General features: G+C 40.8%; 1 protein-coding gene across 1 annotated transcript in view; it reads right to left on the bottom strand.

The window, feature by feature from the left end:
* Positions 1-2,211: 2,211 nt before the first annotated feature.
* ADTRP (androgen dependent TFPI regulating protein) overlaps positions 2,212-20,511 on the bottom strand; it is a 47,622-nt gene continuing 29,322 nt past the window's right edge. The window contains exons 4-6 of the mRNA XM_090037277.1: positions 17,371-17,486; positions 11,613-11,764; positions 2,212-3,152 (exon numbers count right to left, since the gene is read on the bottom strand). Of these exons, the coding sequence (XP_089893403.1) occupies positions 3,109-3,152; positions 11,613-11,764; positions 17,371-17,486 (312 nt within the window). The 3' untranslated portion in view covers positions 2,212-3,108. The remainder of the gene's footprint in view (positions 3,153-11,612; positions 11,765-17,370; positions 17,487-20,511) is intronic.

The raw sequence follows: 20,511 nt of genomic DNA on the forward strand, positions 1-20,511 counted from the left end.
AGCCCCTTGTAGGCTGGAACTATGCCAGCCTGCAGAGTGCTCTTTGCAGAAGTGGAAAATCTGTGTGTTTCTCCGTTAAGATTAAAAATTCATGTTTTTCTCAGTTAAAAGGGAAAATTTTCATGTTTTTCCATTTTCTGATGGAAAAGGAAAACCTGGGTCCCTGATGATAATCAAACCCAAAGGGGTAAATCTTCCAAGTAAATTTATGGTCTCAAATTCCTTCAGCCTTGAGGGACTATTTTGGCAGACACTTCAACAGAATACTTATATACTGAGCCTGAGGGCCAGATCCTTTTCTCATATACACCAACGTAAATCATGAGTAAGTTCAAGCAGTGGAATGGAAAACTGTTAACTGGGCCTATGCAGATGTAGCTCAGGTTCAGAACCTGGTTCTGTAACTCCATAGGGGGGCAAACATAGGCATTGCTGCTAAATCAAGAGATTCCTTGGGAAAAACTTGGGTTGAAAGTGCACTTGTTCATGAGTCCTTCTTAGAGCTATACTGTTATAGATCTGTGTGATAAGATGAACCATTTTCAGGAAACTCATTCCTAACATTTGGTTTTAGCCCTTTATTCTAGCACAGTCAATTTTGGGGTGGGGCTATGGAGTGCGTCTTTCCTGCTTTCCTTCCTGCTTGAAAAAATGACCAGTTTGACATTACAAAACATGGTTTAGTCTTTACAATAAGAATTCCAAGGATAGTTATTTTTTTTCTCCAGTAGTGCATTTAAACCTCTATTTTCTCTCTGTACCACACAGACTAGCAAGGCTAAATAATATTAGATAATTGTACCTGTCGTACACTGCACATTGTGCTGAGGAAAAAATTAATTGCTGGTTTTTTGCCTGTAGGTTAAGCAGCAGTCCCATTATTTGACTGGGAGCATGTCATTTTCTCCCCATACTATACTGTATACAGTCAAACAGTGTGAAAGGATTCATGTACAGCTGTGCTGTGTGAGTGGGCGGGCGTCTCATTCAGTAATAACTTCTAATTTATACAGCCATGAAAATCTACAGCTATAAATAAACAGTTCAGACTAGCTTTGCATGCCTACTCAAAATAAAAAAAGAAAGGGAGAGAGAGACTAGAAGAGAAACCTAATCTTGGCTGTACTGCTTTAAAAGTTTTGTGAAAAAATACATACATGGCTAGATGCTTCTTTGGGTTAAGTCAGCATCACTCTATTAAAATCAAAGGAATAGAAATCAATGTCAGTTTACCACAGCTGAATCTGATTTAGCTTTTTTTTCTTATATAGCTATGATTGCATAACGTAGAAAGACCTGAATCAAAACCCAGGATCTAACTATTCTGAATGCTGGGGACAGATTTTTCAGCTGTCATCTTGAACTTTGCAAATGCAGACCTCCCTGCTCACATTTAATCCCCTCCTATTCTCAAAGCCATGTAAACTATAATAGAAAATGCTCTACTTTCCTTCTAAGTCTCAGTGCATGGTTTAGAGTTCATAGAATTGTCATCAACCTTTTGTAGCTTTGCAGAGCAGCCACTAATGCAACAATCTGAAGACAATCTGGTTTACAACTACAGGTGAGGTTTTGATCTGCCATGAAGAATGATGCATGAGACAAAGAACAAGGCTAGGCTGTTAGAGCCCAGGGTGAGTTTGAGGGGCTGGCCATTAAAAATATAAGCATAGATTTACAGTATAGACTCTGGCAGTTTCTCCTCTTCCTTTTCTTAATTTGGTCCACATCCCTTTCTTCCTGCCTCTCCCTTCATTTGTTCAGCTGATCAACTTTGTCCACCTAAATCGCCCTACCATTCTCTCCTAATTTCAACAGAGGAGGAGATGCCCTCTTACATGCACCCCTTGCAAGACTTTGAAGTGAGCTATTGTGGTTTGCAGTCTAGTACGAGCAAGGTAATGGCCTGAGCTAAAATTTTAGCAGGTGTTTAACATGTGAAAAAAATAAAACTTGTGGATACAAATTATTTTTTATTACTCACAGACAGCTAGCAATCCATGTGTGTTTCCTTTTTATGTTTTACTAAACTACAGCAGCACTAAAAAGATGAAAACAGCACCCTAGTGGAATGAATGTACAATAGTGCTGAGATATTGGTTTGGCAATGAAGTAAGAGTCACACACTAAGGTACTGGCAACTGATTTAACATTGTCATTTAAATGCATCGCTAACAATGCAAAGACATACTGGCAGTTAAATTACAGTTTCACTTCAGGTTTGTTTCTTTATTTGGATTTACAAAGCACATCTCTGGTGCTCTAGATGTTAATAAGATTTTGCAACTATATAACAGAAATCAAATGTATAAAGCAAGATTAGTAAATATGTGAATGTAATAGAATTATGTGGCAAGCAGCTTTATCTTAAACAGTGTTTTAAATTACCATAAACTTTCTCTCCAAGCAATCTTGCCGTTGGTATAATTAGGTTACTTTTGCTTCAAGATTACCTTGAAACCAAAGAAAAGAGAAAGAAAGAAAGAAAATGAGTTCAGAATTCTTCTTAAAATGGAGGAGAAATTTTATGCACGTTTATATTACAGAATGGTTCTGGCTAGAAAGATGTTAGCTTCATATCGAACTTTCTGAGCAGGCATTCTTAACTGCTAGCCTCATTAGTGAGGTTTGTTATCATTCTAGTTTAGAAGTCATGGCAGTGTTAAATTTATTCCACTCTTTTATTTTTTCATTTGGGCTTTACGAAAAACTTTGGGCAAGCCAAACAAGTACTGGCTAAATAGTGCCCACTTTCACAGGGCATTAAAAGATTGGTTTGTAATACCACTGTAAGTTCATAGCGTAATTTATTGTCCAGTTACAAGCTCAGACAAGCACAGAAACATCCTCATATATACTGTATAAGAGATGAGAAAGCTGTGAACACATGCATGCATTTCCTACTTCATGGCCGTTGCTTTTTTCCTGACTGTAATGTAAAATGGTGACGTTCCATATTTCCCATCAGTTCCCATGGATGTGATGATCATCTGGGTTCACCAGAAGACACAATACATTGGAGAAGGGGTTTATCATAGTGTTGCTTCTTTTCCTTTTCTTCATGACTTCAGAATTCAGGGAGAGACCACTTGCTTGGCAAAGGAAGATTCATTTGCCCTTCCTCTTGTATTCCAGTATTACTGCTGAATCTCCTGTTCAGAGGCAGAGCAGAAGAAATTGCTAAGCAAAGGCAAAAAAAGGGTAGTCCTCTTTAGGGACTTGTAATGTGTACAAGGCCCCTCTAGTGTGTAAAGCATATTGGTGTAGAGATAGAACTGAAACAACACTTCAGGAGCCAAGCAGAGCTGAGGTTGAATATGCCTGGAACCAGGAGTGAGCCAGTTGCATAGCTTGGACCTTGTGTGAGGTATGTTCAGCAAGTGTTGGGTGATTAGCTATTGAAGAGAGTTTGAAAAGCACCGGGGACCAGATCTTGAAGTGTTTTACCAATGGGCGGTATTTTATTAATGGGAAAAGGAGGTGACCCTTAATGAGCTGGATTTGATAATAAAGCGTTCTGGATTGTTTAAAAATAAACTTCACCTGCAAGGCCATCGGGCATCCCCTGGCCTCTCCATTCTTTATATCCCAGCCTGACAATTGCCATTAACCAGTTACCAATCCACTCTGTTTGCCTTCTAGGTGTATATCTGTATGTCTACCCACACATGCTTACTGTTGATCTTGGCAAGTTTTGGCAGCCTACTAAAAGCCTTCCCCTTAGCTATGACAAAAGTCTATGAAGCTTTGCAGATGAGGAAGCAGCAAAGATATCATGTTATAGTGAGGGAAAAGGAGGAAAATCTCTATGCCTCATTAAGGCTGTGTCACCTGGCATGTCATTAAATCAAACTCTCTACATCCATGTGAAAGATTAATGACATAGACTTATTTCATCCCTGGGACAATCAGTCCTATTCCACAAGAAGTGTCTTGCAAAATGGAGAGAAACCAACAAAAAAAAAATACAATAACATCTTAAAGAAGCAAAGGTAGTGGGTGTCGACATTTTTTCCCCTTAGCTGTGGTCAGATATGTAGTAACTGTGCTAACCATGAAAGCCTCAAGTAAGCATTTAACTTTTAAAATGATTGTACGGATTGACCAAACCTTTTGAAGCACCCTTCTTCACCCTCTCTGTGATCTACTTTCCCTGCCCATACTTTGCTGTTGATAATCTTTCCCTACTAATTGAGTGATTCCAGTGGTCCACTGCATTAACCTCCCCTCTCTCTCCCAAGAGCATCCTTCAATGTAGTGTAACTGAGGGCAGTGACTCAGGGCAGTAACCTCAGGGCCACCTTTATTGGGGGGGGGTCTGAAAAAATAGCTGTGAGCATAGCAGCAGCTAACTGTGATTGGTACCATGATAAACAGCACTACCTCAGGCATTGCATAGCTTCCCTGGGTGCAGAGCCACTCAGATACGCCTCGGCTCGAAGCTCCTCATTTTAGCAATAAACTGGGTTTTACTGCTTTGTTTGGAAATTCCTTTGGTAGAGTTTATCCAGACTATACAGAACGCAAGAACGAACCTGATGTACAATAAGCTGCTTTCTCAGTAATTAGATTTCGTAGAGGAAGAATCATGTTTTATCAGTCAGTGTAAACAAGTATCGCAAGCACAGGAAAGACAGGAGGAATTTTAATGCCAGTGACAACATAGTGGCTGGTGTGTCTTTGGTCTCCACTGACAGACATACTGCTCCAAGTGTTTATGATAATATCGTTCCATAGTGGACAACAGATAAACAGGTATGCCCTTTCATTACTGACACATAAGGAAAATTCTCTTTAGCTGTAGAGTCATCTCCATCTTTTGAGATTAGAAGGTCCAGACACATCTACCCCATGGTTACCTGTGCTTCGATGGACACATCTGAAGTGTATAGGTATAAGGTCAGTGATTATTATGTAATTATGTTTGACATAAGAAATACAAACACTGCAAATTCTGGGAATTTGTGGAGGTTACAAAATTATTAAAGGAAATGTGGCAACTTTGGTTATTTAGGGGACCTAAACACGTGCTGGATGTCTGTTCTGATGCGTGCTAATTAGTGCACGTTAATTAGCTCACCTAAAAGCCTCTGTGTCGTGTCTGTTCAGCATCCTTGTGCTTCAAAATGGCAATGGAGTTGCTTGAACTAAAGTTCATCAAACGAATCTTAGTTCAAGTGCCCCCACCACTATTTTGAAGCATGGGATGCTGAATACATGTGATGGTGTGGGTGTTTTAATTAGAGTGGCTTTCGGAGCTGCTCTAATTAAAGCGCCTCCCCCACCCTGGAGCCTGTGTAAAGATACCCTTACAGTTCAAGTTTAAATTTATGGTAATACAAGTGAGGGTAACTTCTAAAAAGAAGAATTGGTCCTTCTTTTAAAAAACAGTTTGGCACCATAAAAGTAGGGACTGATGAAGAGCAATCTCGACAATTGTAAAGAAGCATAGAAATCAACTTCATTGTGTTAGTTATTCAGAGAGCCTCAAAAAGCACAGGTATTTTGTAATTCATGTGAACGTTGACTTTTGTGCTGACTTCAATTCTAGTATAAAGGCAGAGTTTTTAACCTGCCCATCTATGGGAAGGTTTGCAGCATTACAGCCAGTCATTGTAGATACTCTATTCTCAATTCAGTAGCAGTTCAGGAGAATGCAGCACAAACATCATGGTTTCAGCCTTAGATTATAATACAACTTTTAACTTCACTCAATTATGCCTTGCCACTGAAGTTGGGTTTCCTAAAGGCATAGAATCATGGGTATGTATTCCTTTACAAACAGAAAGATACAGAAACAGCACCCATGCAAATGTTAGTGACTTAAATATTTTATAAATCTATGTAAACTATAGTACACATTAAAAAACCCAGCACATCAGAAGCACATTAAGGGCACCTATGCATGAGTGTGGAGGCTGCTCCCATGCGCTGGAATTCCAGCATGTCGGAGCAGATTCAATCAGGTCTGCTGGAGCGTAGCTATTGCCGTGCTCCAGCAGCCTCCTGCATCTGGTGTATCAGCGTCCCTGCAGTTAAAAATGGCCGTGGGGGTATTTGACCTAAACCTCATCAAACAAGCTTTAGTTCAGGAGTCCCTGATGCCACTTTTAAGCATGGGGATGCTGATACAGGAGATGCAGTGGTACTCTGGAGGAAGGTCTCTGGAGCCTAGAGCAGTCCATAAATGCTAACAGGGTTGTCAGCTAGCCATGCAACTTGCCTCATTGAGTACTGTAAGCTGAGAATCAAATGGATACAACAGGCTAAAAGGACAGCTTGAGACCCACCACATGAGTGTTAGAAATGGAATATTGTTAGAAATGCGCAGCTTGCATCTTGAACCTGATAAGAAAGAAATACTGCCCAAGGCTCCTTTCTCCCCCTCACCCGCCTTAGTCTTTCTTATGCCTTAGCCTTTCTCATGCTGATTGCAGAAGCTGGAATTCAATTGACTGTGGCCTTGGGGTATGAACTTTTGGCGAACTGTTGTAGTTTCTGGGCATGCTTAATGAACTGTTGCATATTCATCTCTCCGCCCCGCATACTTAAGTAGCTAATTATACTATACATGCAATGTATGTAATGATGTAACTACATGTATGCTTGTATGAAACGGAAGTAGCTGTAAGAGTTCCTGTTTCTGCACACGTGCTCAGGACAGAGAAGATAAATTCCGCTTGCAAACACAATTAGTTGGTCAGAAGCTGATTTGGGCATCAATGCCCCACTCTGACCTTGTTTGCAAACAAATACATCCTTTTGTGCCGGCTGATGTTTGTGTGTTTGTGATCTTTGCGGGCCTCCAGAGAAACGAACTGCTTTTGTGCAACATGAGGACTCTAAGAGGGCCTTGTATGGCACAGAGTGCACCTCTGAGAAAACATATCTAGGTTTACTCTTCTGGCTCTATGTCCCCTTTCCCAGCAAGTTCTCTAGCTCATTGCTGTGCCTTTAAATTCTGCAAAAGCAGGTACTAGCTGCAGTTCTTCAGAAGCCATTTCTACAAGCAGCAGCTGCTGACTGGCTGGCTGTCTTTTCTCTTGCCACAAGTAAGTGCTTGGTTCTTCGCACCTGTATTTGTTTTCTAGATTCCTTGTTGCCCATTTGTTTCAGGGCAGAGCTAAGCCGCTTGACCTTTCTTTTCTGTAAATGTGGGTGTAAGGGTCTGAAATGTTTGGCTTGGTTTCTCTGTTAGCAGCCCTTCTTCACTTGCAAAGTAGCTATCTCATCATGATAGCTAGTAAGTAAAGCAATGGGCATCCCACTTAGTTCCTGCTCATGTTCAGTACCAAGTAAGAAAGCAAAGAAACTAGAAAGAGGTTTGCAGGTTTACTGGGGGGTGGGGAATAATTTGCCTGCATCTCCAGTTGTCCAGTGAGAGAGAGGATTGTCTTGGTACTCTTGCTTCTATATCATGGGAAGGTTTAGACTCAAGCACTCTAATCCAAATGATTCCTTTTAACCTTGTACATGTCACCTACAGCAAATCCCTGAAGATACCTATCATGTCCTGTTCCTCTTCCAGGCTGACTTGTGGATATGTATTTCCAGAGCTGTAGTCCTTGTGTGAGATTTTCAATGACCAGATACTAAAGAACCAGTTGCACGTTTCACTCTGGCGCACAAACATGTGGCACAGATGTTCTGCTGCTGTAAATTGATGCCAGTGGAGGGTTTGATCCCTTGCTTTTAATTACTCACTTTGGGGTGTTCATGTTACCTAACAACAGCAAGTATTTTCAAAACATTTTGGGGTTTTCTTAAAAACATTATTCTACACATATTTCTGTACACATTATTTCAATTATTTTCTGTCTCTTGGCTTGTAAAATCTGGGTTGCCTTAGTTACCGTGAGTCCAGTTGTGTGAGTGGAAGGTAGAAAAATGATGCAGTTTTAAAACCTCAAACACTATATAACACAGTTTATCTATAAATAATAAAGTATATTTTAAGGTCTGAGGTCTCTTGACTGTCCTGAGGTAAAAAACAATGCAAAACATGTTATATATTATTAGACAGCCTGGATTCCTAACTCCCCAAAATGATTCTGCATCCTGTTTTCAATGGAGTTGGTACAAGATCTCTAACCTTACTTACTACTTGTTCAGGACAGAACATCATCAGTCTTGAACTTTGGGATCATTTTAAGAAAATTGTATCTTTATGAAAAGAGAGAAATATTTCTTGTTGTGTGTGGTGTTTCGGGGGGTTGTGTGGCAGGAGCTTTTTATTTTAAGAGTGGTGGTGATTTGAAAGTTGCAGGTGGTTTGGCTTGTTTGCAGTTGTGGAGATGTATATATAGGTACAGTCGAGGCAAATTTGTTATGGATGTGCAATAGGTGCTTCTGTGATATGGGTATGTTAACAACAGATAGTTAACATTTTGAAAACTGCCAACATTTTCCACTGAAACGTTTTTAGCCAGAAATCAGGTTTTTAACAGCATGAACATTCTCATAAATAATGGGGGGCTTGTGCACTTTAGTTTTGGGTTTCCTCAAAAACTTTTTTTTTTAACTCAGAAAATAAAAATGCTCTAGTTTATAAACAAAATGTTAAAACTTTCCATAAAGGAAAAAATTCCACTTTCTACTAAGCTCCAATCATGGCTACATTGGGTATTGCTGCTTATAAATGTAATAAATTTAATAAACCATATTTGATAGAGGAACAATAAGCAACTTGGGCTAATGTGATAATTTCCTTTTTTTGTTTGTGCTGCCTAGTCAAACCGCTTAACTCAATCTCTGTACAGGTGAGAGTCATTACTGATACATACTGAGTTACTGGTTTTCACAAGAGATTAGGTCAGTATAACCAATTAAGATAATGGGTAAGGAGTTTAGCTTTTAAATGAGAGAGATGAAGCAAAGGCATGAAATTTAATGGTCTGAGGAGGGGAGGGGAGGGAGAGGAGAGATGGTAAAGAAAGTGTAACCCAAGATGGGGGAGGGGATAAGTATTTAGGATTGGGGGGGTCAATTGCTATTGAGCCCAAAATTGGATATGTATGTTAGAGGTGGGAGCCAGGGACAGCAGACTTCATATAGCACCTATCTTTGCAGAATGGTCCTAAAACACCTTTAAAGCTCAGCAAACTGATTTAGGGCCAGAGTTTAATGGGAGTTTTGTCCCAGTGTGAATTAAGCAATAACTGAGGAGGAGTTGATTCTTGCAAACTATATTGCACAGTAGAAGTGGCTTCCCTCAGTCACTATAACAGGGGTTGGCATTTTGGCAATAGTTTGGGGCGGAGTGCCAAAAACACTTGCAAGCTTGACTTGTAAGATGTTGGTATGCCAGAGGTGGACAGTGGGGGAGCCGTGAGGAGCCCAATCCTTGTTATGGCAACACAAGCAAAATGGCACGTACCAAGCAAAATGCCTTCTCATGCCATGCTCTGGCATCTGTGCCAGGGTTGCCTACCCCTGTACTGTAGCAAGGCTCACTCTGGAGGAGCAACCAGCCTCCATTTAATGGAGCACATCAAAGCTAGATAATATTGTAGACTTTGGAAGGCATAAACTTCCATGTACATTTGAAATCACAAGAGATGGGAAGAATTAAATGACTCAAACAGTGGAGATTTTAAACCAAGACTAAAACCCTTGTGACAAAATAGGATCTTTAGTTATCAACAGGAGCAGGACAGTGGTTTTAAAGGTTCTTTGAAAAATAAAAACTGCATAATGTGGGCTAGATCCTAAACTGGCATAAATCTATGGAGCTCCAGTGACATCTGGAGCATTACTTTAATTTATACTGGCTGAGGATCTGGTCATGTGCATCTGGAGTAGGTACACCTCAATATGTGAATGTGCTGCTGAGCATCTTAAAGATCAAAGTAGGAATAGATTGGAATTAGATTGGAAAACGAATTTGCCAATGCCATAGGGCATTAGTGGCCTGATTTGGGCTTAACTTTAAGCAACACATTCTCATGTGACTGATTTCTCCTTTTAGCTGAACATATTTAGTCAGTGCTGCAAAATGCAGAGCTTTGCACAAATTTGATCACCAGTTGGCATTTTTGCTTCTGTCAGTGAACACCTTGGAAATCAAATGATGTTTATTCAACTGATGCTGCTTATTTTGATCATCTCTAGTTCCTTCTGACTACTTCCATCATGAAATTGTGGAGAAATGTCTATTTAAGAACTGAGGCTTATTTTTTCATATCCTATTAATAAGCCTGTCTTTGGGCTTGTTTTTTCTGGCCAGCAAATGATTGCACTAAATAGGGGAAGCAAAGGGCTGACTTTGAGTAAGACAGAAGAACTCTTCTACATCTTACAAGGGAAGAGATCCCTGGGAAGATAAATGGTGGCACAGTTCACTGTTAACGTGACTGACTGTGGATTGGAAGTGCGATTCTTTATACATACATTGCACACATTTAACATCTACTCTGCTTTGCAGTTTCCTGTGCAGTGCAGGTCCATTTATGTCCTTGCAGTGGAGATAGTGTGACTGTTAATCACATTTATGGGGACACAGTCTTTGTTCAGTTTCAATGGCACAATTTGTAATAAAGCAGTGTGAAGAAGCAGATATGAATGACTAAACAGCCTGACCCTTAATATTTTCTGTGTTTAAATTACTGTTATGCTACCAGAGCCAGTCATCTACTGATGGATTCATGCAAGAAAATCCAATGGACAAAATGTTCTAATCTGGGTATTAAAAGCAGTTTTCAGAGTGATAGAGCACCTGGACCTCTTCAGTGGAATATAGTTAGCAACTGTGAAACTGAGTCTGTTTCTTAAGTAACTTGTGTGCTTATTGAGAGCCCAACTGTAGGCCCACCAGCTTAAAAGATCTGGTCTGCAATCTCCTGAAATTTGTTCTAGGGTTAGGCTACAATTCTCTCAGAGAATGCAGTTTTATGCATAAAAACTGACAAAGTTCAACCTGGACTATATCAGAAACTTTTGTCTTGGGTGAAATGAGTACATTTTCTCCAGACAGGAACATAGTTGCTCTCAAGTATATATTGGAAGGAGAGAGAGATGTGAAACCAAAGAAATAAGTGATCCCTACTATTTGTTTCACTGTTCAGCATAGCCGCCCCAAATATTTTTTCTGTTGGACAGTTTTCCAAGCATGTGTACATAGGGATGTGGGGTGGGGAGTGTGGAGATTTAAGTTATTTCCTTTGTCGCTAGCCTGTGGCTACAGAAGGAGGGTATGTGAATGGTTGGGTAGAACCCCCATATGGGCTATTTATTGTACTCACATGACAGAAACTGCTGCTTGCATTCAGTTACATTAATGCCTGCCTTCTCTCCTCTCTAAGCCCTTGGTATACAGTGATATTTCATATCTTAATTAACTCTGCATGTAAGTATAAAAGATTTAAGTCAGGGATACTCTGGTTTTGCATGGCATTGTTTTTATCTTATTGGATCCCAGCTGTATTTTGGAAAACTGCCGTATCCTTTCTGTGTGTGATTTATGTAGGTCCTGGGAAATTGAAATACCCATTTGGTGGATGGTCTTTTCTGTAGGCAGGTGCACGAATAACTATTCTGTTATTTAATCAGTGTTCACTCTCTAAAGTGTTTTTTTCCCCCTTTGATTACAAGTAGAAAGAAAAAAGTGAACTGACCCCAAATCACATGGTTAAGGAACTCTCCAAAGGTGTAGATACATAGTATGAAGACGATGCTACCAGTGAAAAAGGCTGCTAGGAACACTGGGCTGAACAAACCGAAGAGAGGATATACCCACTGTTTAGTTGCCCAGTAAATCCACAGGACCCTAGATGGAGAGATAATTTTGGGTTAGGATCATTCAGTTAGAAGAAGAGTTTTTAAACATTTCCTACGCAGGAAGGACTATGTCATCAAAGCTACCATGTTCTAAAGAAAAAACAATCGGCTAACATTCAACTGTTAATGTAGTATTTCCAGAAGGCATTTGGAAAGTTGGACTCTTGTTCTAGGAAGTACACTCTGACTGCTTTTGAATTACTTTCTTCTACATGTGGTGGAGTACATGCAATGTCTATCATGAACTGGCCACAGCAAAGATAATTACACTGAAGTAGCTTGAAGGAATGTGCAGACATTACATTTTGCATTGACCTAACTAGCACTAGGTCTACCTAAGTGCCCATCTATGCAGACATTTGGGGAGGTTAAGTCAGGCAAAAAATGGCTGGCCTGATGTAAATTAGTTCACCTGAGCAAGTGAATTTAGACTGGAAACAGGTTAACCTGATCTATTAAACATCTGCACACATTTGGAGTGCAGCTCCAGGCCTGGGGAACCCCAGCTGCTCCCTTTAGCCCCACGGCTGCAATCTTTCTACACCTCAACCAAGATTAGGCTATTTTTTTAGCTCCCCAATCCTCTTCCCCTTTCTCGCTCCCCTGACTCCCAAACAGGCAACTCTTCTCCCCACAGACTACAGAAAAAAGCGGCAAGGTGCCTTCTGACTTTGAAAGGTAACTGATTAATGGTAGCAAGAGAAGGAATAGATAGGGCATAAAAAAGAGACTTGTAGTTGTATACATGAAGAAAGATCTTTTAGCCCTCTGACAAACATTACTGAGAGAAATGGATATTAATAGTTTTTACTGGACGGAGTGTGGAAATGTATCTGTAAAATTAGATTCTATTCTCAACATTATAGATCCCTTGATCAGAAAACACAGCCAGTGTGTGAAATGACTAAGCAAGGTTAAAAAAAACAAACACCATATAAAAAGGCCCCAGTAATGCTAACAGGAAATATTAACTACTAGGCTAGTAGTAGTAGCAAAAAGTCTGACCCTGAATTGATTCAATCTTTGCAGGTTAGTCCAACCTGACTGGGCTGAACTGGTTTGAAACCGGCAGACATTCTCTCTGGACGAGGAAATTCAGGCACCTGCCTGCAGTGGCTTAAGCTAGAAGCCAGGGGGTGCTAGGGCAGCCCTCCCTTCCCTTCTGCAGGGAGCTGAGCTGAGGGTGTGTGGCCAGGCCCTGGCAGGACTCTCTCATTAGGGAGGTCTGCCTGCAGGGTCCCAGGCTTCTCCCCACTGGCTGCTCAAGGGGCAGGAGTGTTACCAGCCCCCAGCCCCAGGCTAGCACTCTAAGGCAAGGGGGGGTTGCAGTGCATACATCTGTTGATAATACTGAGCTTTTCAGTCTCCCTCCCTGCTTTGTCATACTGTCTGTAGCAAACTGGTAGGCAAGCAAGCCAGCTGGGGGCTGATAGTGATAAGAGTCTTTGTCACCCAATTAGCAAAACAATAACCTCTCTTCATTACTTCAAAGTTCTTAAACAGCTCACCGGCTGACCTGTTGATTAGCTCCAAACAGCCCTAAATGGTCACTGTTCTGTCTGCCTGCCCCAGTGAAATTGGAGAGACTCACACACAGACTCCTCTCGGCATTAGCTAGTATGACACGTGCCCAGGGTTTGTGGGGCTGGGGTCCATGTTGTGGAGATGGGGGAGGGGCGGGATTCTGCTTGAGCAGCAGGGGGAGAGGGCAGGGGGAAGCTAGGCAGACCCTGCTGTGTCTGCTGGAGCTTTACACAGCATTAGCTAGCATGCCACATGCTGGCTATGGGCTTTTCTATGGCAGAGAGGAGGAAGGGATTCCTGCTTAAGCAGCGAGTGGTGAGGGGGCAGGAAGAGGAAGCCAGCAGACCCTGCTCTGCCTGCAAGTCTCTGCCAGAGCATTCTGGAGCAGAGAGTCCCGCCCAGCCCAGAGAGCATGCCGGGATGCTGGGGGATTCTGATTTAACTTAAGCCAGCAAGGAGTCTGGGACAGACACATTGCATAAACTGGTTTGACCCAAATCAGTGAAGTCTGATACTACATTCAACCAGGTTTATCTCAAACCAGTTTCAGCCATTTTCAAACTGGTTTATGTGCACTGAACATCTGTTCTGTTACAGGTTTAACCCAGTTTCTGATGGCTTAAATCAGTTTATGTGTAATGTCTGTCCCTAGCCCTAGAGAGCAACTGGAATTTGAGTTGAGGAAATTGATGATGTGGTTTTATTTTTTAATTATGTGTAGCCTATACCTATGTTTTAATAACCTGTGCAAGTTGAATGCAATAAAACAGAGAGTGATTCTAGTCTTTGTTGTCTGTAATGAGGAACCAAATTGTATGAATCAGATTTTTTAAAGTTGGGCCCTTCAGTCACGTACTTGAGTTCATGTTTATGCACTCCAACAAGAGCTTTTTTAGAGGCACTATGCCTTTTGGTTGTCTTTTAGCTTGATAGATCCTCTGGTTAGTCTAGTCAGGCTTCTTGCTTAGGCATCTAAATGCTTGTTCATATACCTGTCAATAGGCACCCAAGTTTGAAAATTTTGGTTCCAGTGAAGATTTGGACTATGGCTAGAGAGGACCAAATATCAACAGGACCTCTTAAATCAACATCACTATCAATATTTAAACCCATCCTACAAGTTTCCATTTGCAACTCGCCTCTTGGGCATGTGTGATTATCTGTTTAACTCATGTATAATAATCATTATCTCATTATTTTGAAAATATGACTCAAATTAGGTGAAAAAAACCCCAAACCTTAAATAGTTTTGTGATAATAAATACAGTAACTAGACTAAAGTAAAAATTTAATATTCAGGATAAGTTTGAAGTCCTCTGGATGCTTCGGGGCAAGTATAGGAAGTATTGCATGATGTTGCAGGTATAGCAAGGTTAATCAAATCAGTATAGGATTCAGAAGCAGAATTGTTCACATCAGAAGCCCAACAATATCTAAGGAGGAAAACTGCTCAGGGTTTATGCAGTCCTCTCATTATGTGTGTGTCATTTTCATTAATGTTAATGGAAGCTATACAGTCATTGAAGGAAGAAAAGTAGTCCCAGAGGAGGTATTCAAAGAGATATGCAAGATCCAAAAAGGGGGAAAAAAACATCTTGATGCAAATTCCCTACTTGAGATTCTGGTTAATTCACAACAGAAAGTTGTATGCTGAAATGGAGCCCAAGAATCTATTGCCTGATAAAACTCAAATGTTTTAGATTGTGAGAGAGTTGGAGTGTGGAAGCGTTACTGGAAAGTGATGGAGTAGTGGTTTAGAGGTCCAGAATTTAGTTTGGGTTTTATTTTGTCTCAAGATGCAGTACTTAGTTCATATTCATGGGGCTGAGAGAGGTGGTAGGATTTCCACTCCTTTGTGGCTCCATTGTCCAAAGGCACATGTACCTTTCTGACTGGGGCATCTGTTGCCATGGTTTTTGTTAGATTTGACTTTTACTTGTGAAAGAAAAAAGGACAATTTTTGTTTTCTTTTCTTGAAGTTTAGAATGTGATAACATGAGTTCTGAGAACCCGGAGAAAAGGAAGATTGGCCAGAGTCTTTACACCTTTGATTTTGATTTCCACAGGACTACTTGTATAATAAATTACTATTAAGTATCACTTAGAGTAGCAAAATCTGTCCCTTCAAGCATTCAAGTTCTTTACTGCAAGTGGTGGTCTCCCATGTTTGGAAACAATCTTCCACTGTGAATATAGCAGAAATCTGATTTCTGTTATGAAGTCAATAGCAGGTCCTTAAGAAAAAAGTATATGGCGTGGAAAGGTCCTAAAGCTGTTCTGAAACAGTCTTTAGTGGTTTCTGCCCAATTCACTGGCCCAGATTGCAAATGGATCAACTGAACTTGTAGATATCGAGGAAAGAGGAACCATCAAAGTCACTTCAGGAGCACAAGGCAGTAAGACAGGACTTCTGTGCCACTGGTGGAGGCAGCTCTAGTAAAGAATGGACACATATATGGATTGGATGCAGATTTTTAACATAAATAGTATTTTTTTATTATTTTAAAGACTTGGCCTCAGTAGCAAGGAGCTGTGACACAAAGGACACGTCAAGGTTATGTCAAAGACCATCAGCAGATGCTCTTCTGTTTGGGAGCCCAATAGTGAGGATACCAAGGGCTACAATGAGTTATGTATTCCATGAAGAAAATAGCAACTCAAAGGAGGCTTTGGGAGCAACTGCCAGTGCAAGATGTTACCAGGTTTGACCTTGGTTGGCCTGATTGGCTTATTATCAGGAGTACCAGGTGTCTCCCAAGCTGTGAGAGAGACTCAGGCTGGAAATGCCTTCAGCTATGAGTACTGTGCACTTTGCCAGCAGCATAGCCTGCTGTTTCTTTGAGTATTTGTAGTGGGTGATATTGCACACTGGAAGGTAAACAGCAGATGACACTATGACCTTTAATTAATGGTATCTTAAATGAGCTTAGTCAGTATTCTCACATTATCATGATGCTTGCCCTAGTTCTAGGAAAGCTGCTGTTTGTATGAATGAGGCATATCTTCACCAAAAAGTTGGCAGAAGACTGGGTTAAAAGAATTGTACTGGGTTAATAAATTTCTTTCTGACTGTTGGAAGCAAGCTGAGAATGCCATCCATGTAAAGGCATTGCAAACCATGGCTTGTGGTAATTCAGTACAATTGGCCTTTTAAGCGAGATCCTGGATTAGCAGAAGATATTGTGCGTGATTTCAGGAGCCATATTTGTCTTCTCTGTACCTGGGTAGAGCCTACTCTCATGATCCCTTTTTTTGACTGTCATCTGACTATTCCAAGTATAACTTCTCTCGCTTCTCCCTCACACTGTGTTTTTATTATACCATATAAATAGATATCACATAAACATATAACTTTGTTTATCAGAAACCCAATAAAAAAATGGGGGCACATTTCTCACAAGAAAACCCCTCTCTCTCTCCAATCTCTCAGTCCTGATCCTCAAAGGAAACTTACAAAACACCTCCCAGAGACAAGCCTATGAACTGCACTTCATCAACCTCCTGGATACTAAAAATCATGGGCTAACTATAGACATTGAATTTATGACACATTATAACCTGCCTGACTCCCCAGGATCTCGGGCTGCTCCCACCAGACAGCTGGAACGCTGCAAGCCCTACTGGAAGCAGCCCGGGCTCTGTCGCCCACCGCAGCTACACGGAGCCGGGGCTGGCTGCAGCCGGGAGGCTCCAAACAGCTGTGCTGTGGCGTGCCAAGCAAAATGGCCTTGTGTGCCATGCTGGGCATGCATGCCAAGGGTTGCCAGCCCCTGATCTACATTTTCACTGACTACCTGTCTTGTATGCATACCAGCCCAGCCTCTGGCTTCTTTACTTTTCATTCCATCCAGGAAGAGCACACACCAACTGCTGAAACTTCCTCAGCCTGACAAAGGGTTTTTGAACCTGAAAGCTTGCTTAAAACTGTTTTCCAACTATTTAAGGTGGTCTAACAAAAGATATCAGATTCATCCAAAGAACCTTGTCTGCCTGTTCTAGTTTTTTGTATGTCTTTTTATCAGAACAGGGCACTTAAAGAAAATCTCCAGGTTTATACTATATGATTCTTACCAACTGATGTAGGCGATGGAGACAAATCCTAATAAAGTCAGTCCTTTCTTCTTTGGAGGGTAATAGTGAGGTGTAACAATCATCTCCAGCAGAGCTAACACAACAATAGCAGTGTGCTGAGAAGAAAAGGAAATAAATCACCCAGTGGCAACAGTGCAGTATGTGTGTGTGCGTGTGTGTGTGTAGTACTACACACAACATGGAAATGAGAATATGCAAGCAAACAAACTTGTTTTTTAACATTATATAATTTAAAAGAGTACATGTCACATAATGCAGTGTGGAAATAGCCATACAGCAAAAATCATTGTAATGTTCTTACTAATATGTGGTAAACAGTGCTTGAGGAAGGTGTTACAATAGAGCTGTATATGATGCAATGTAATGTGTAAGGATTAGGACAGTCTTTTGCTTCATTATAGGATATAATAGAGAAATGTTAGCTCCAACCACTGTGAAATTTATGACTGAATTCCTTAGGAATATAAGGGAAGTCTTCTCTCAATCAGCACGGCTAACAGTGCTATACCCCGCTCATCCTGGGGGGTGTTGAATCTATCTCTCTTTGACTTCCCAGGACAATGCTGTAACTACCAGGCATCAGGATAAACGTTATCCAGTCGCCCCCAACTTAAAGCTGAGCTACTGCACCTTCCATTTTAATATTCATTGGATGGAGAACAGCAGAGAAGTTTCTACCCCACTGGGAAGAGAGCTCCAGGCCTGCTAGCTTCTAGGGGAGCATCCATCTCACTGAAGCACATACCTTCAAATCTGTCCTTTCTTTCCTGGCTGCATATACCACCCCCTCTTGGCTGCACTAAGTACACATTAACTTATTCACTGGACACAAAAATGTGCATTTTAGAAAAGAATTCTTATATTTTGATTCTACTTCTGCTTCATCTGTAAAACAGCAAACTTTAAGGATCTATTATTTGTGCTGCTGAATTAGTTGCATTTATTTCAAGTTTTTGCTTTCCTATTGTGGGTGTTATTTAATGGCCAGACGACACAAAAATTTGTTTAAAAATAATTGAGATTATTAGCCATGTTAGTCTGAAGTTAGGTGAAAGGCAAGGTGCACCTTATAGACTAACTGAATTAAAGATGCATATACTTTCCTCATTCACAGTTGACTTAATTAGATGCTAAGTGGATAGGTACTTTCTAAGATGGTTGTGGAAGGTGGTGGAGTGGCTAAGGTCACTATCTGAAGGATGAGTTTTCAGCCTCATCCCAGACTCCTAACAAAGGCCTTCAGTCAATTCAGATATAAGTGGGCACTTGTGTCCAGTTGTCCAAAGGCAACTGGACACTTTTCTCCTTAATGTGCCATTGGCTACCTTATAGAAACTGATGTGCCTTCAACCATGCTACCCCAGTGGGCCATTTAGGTGAGGTGGGGTCCATCATTGTACATTGCATATTAAGGTAGATATAGACAAAAGGCAGGAAGTTGGGAGGAGAACAAGTCAAGAGAAAACATAAGCAAGGAAATAATTATAAGAGAAGTTTAGACGATACAAGGCGAACTTAAAAGAATCGAGTTTGTTTAGTCTGGAAAGAGATGACTGGAGGGACACAACACTTTTTCACACATTAGAAGACTGTCTTGTGAAGGAGACAGAGATAACTAACTTGTTTTACTCATGGTGGGCATGAAGAGCAAAAGTAATTGGCTTGCTTGCTGCAAGTGAAATTTAGGTTAGATAGGAAAAGCTCTCTAGTTATGGTTAGCTGAGGTCACTTACTGGAACATACTACTTGGAAAGTCCAAAACCTTCCTGTTCCTGTCTAACCTTTTCTTAAGAGCTTCCAAACACTGATCAGGGATGGTCTAGGTATGTATTATGCTGCCTCAAGCTGTAGAAATTGGATGATAATCTGTCAGGAGCCCTACCAGATGTATGTTGTTGCTGTGATTAACCTGACAAATGCAGTGATTCAATGTTTTATAATATATTCATTCAGAAGGCCAAGTTTCCAAGGGAAAAAATCTCCACTCTGATGTATGAATCCATTTTATTGATGAGTTAGAAGCTGGCAGTAGAGACTAGAAATGGTTGGAAATTTTTGGATGTAGTGGGTTTTTTTTAAATGAGAAAATGCTGACTTGACTAACTTGGAACTTTTTCCAGTTCTGAGAGAAAATTTGAAAACTTGCAAGTTTTCATGGTGGGGGAAAAACAGGTTGCTGCCCTGCTCTAAGGATGCTTGTCCACGTTACACCTCTCCTGTTACCACGTTACACTTCCTGTTACCACGTTACAAAAATCGCCATTAAGCTAGCTAAATCGTGTCTGTGTATCCACGTTATCAGCTGATTTTATCCTTTAGGTTTTTTCTTTGTGGTAATTTAAAACACCTGCTTTATTTTTAGCTCCTAAATATCTTCCATGAGAATTATTTTTATTGTTTTAAATTTATAACGTGGATCCTACTTAAGCCCAAAAACGTGATTTTTTCCTGGCTTTGCAACTATTGCACCACCAGCTGCCGCTTGGGTTCACTTGTAAATCCATGGAAATCCATGGAAGTTCTCCTGCACTGATTTTTTTTTCTGGACACCAGGTGCTAATCTTGCAAATTTTTACTGCTTATTTTACTGGTTATATTAAATTGATGAAAAATGAGATTTCCAAGAAAACACGTTCTGCCTTTTTCAACGCACTTTGCTTCTGGCTGTCCTTATCAGCCTCAGCCTCTTTTCACCCAGACCCCAAACTTTTTTTTCCCCTGCTTGCTCCTGCCAGGAGTTGGGGGGGCACCCCCCGCCGTTGTGCTGCCTGCTGCTTACCATAGCGAGCTGGCTGGCCAAGACAGCCTCAGCCTCTTTCCACCTGAACCCCATACTTTTTTCTCCCTGCTTGCTCCTGCCCAGAGTTTGGGGCACCTCAACCCCTGCGTTCCCCTATTTTTCTGCTCCTCACCCTTCTTTGTGTTGTCTTCAATTCCAGCAAGCACACAGAAGGCAAGATTGTATTAAAAAAACTTTTAATAACCTAAGTTAACTAAAATATTAACAAACAGGTACTTTAATTTAATCATATAATTTCACTTTTAGAAAGAAAGATTAATTTTCTTCTTCCTCCGTCATCATGCTCCTCTGCCAAATTTCACTCCTGCCAAAAAAATTTG

Source organism: Crocodylus siamensis, chromosome 3 (assembly GCF_052110815.1).
Source record: "Crocodylus siamensis isolate JL-2025a chromosome 3, ASM5211081v1, whole genome shotgun sequence".
Classification (NCBI taxonomy): domain Eukaryota; kingdom Metazoa; phylum Chordata; order Crocodylia; family Crocodylidae; genus Crocodylus; species Crocodylus siamensis.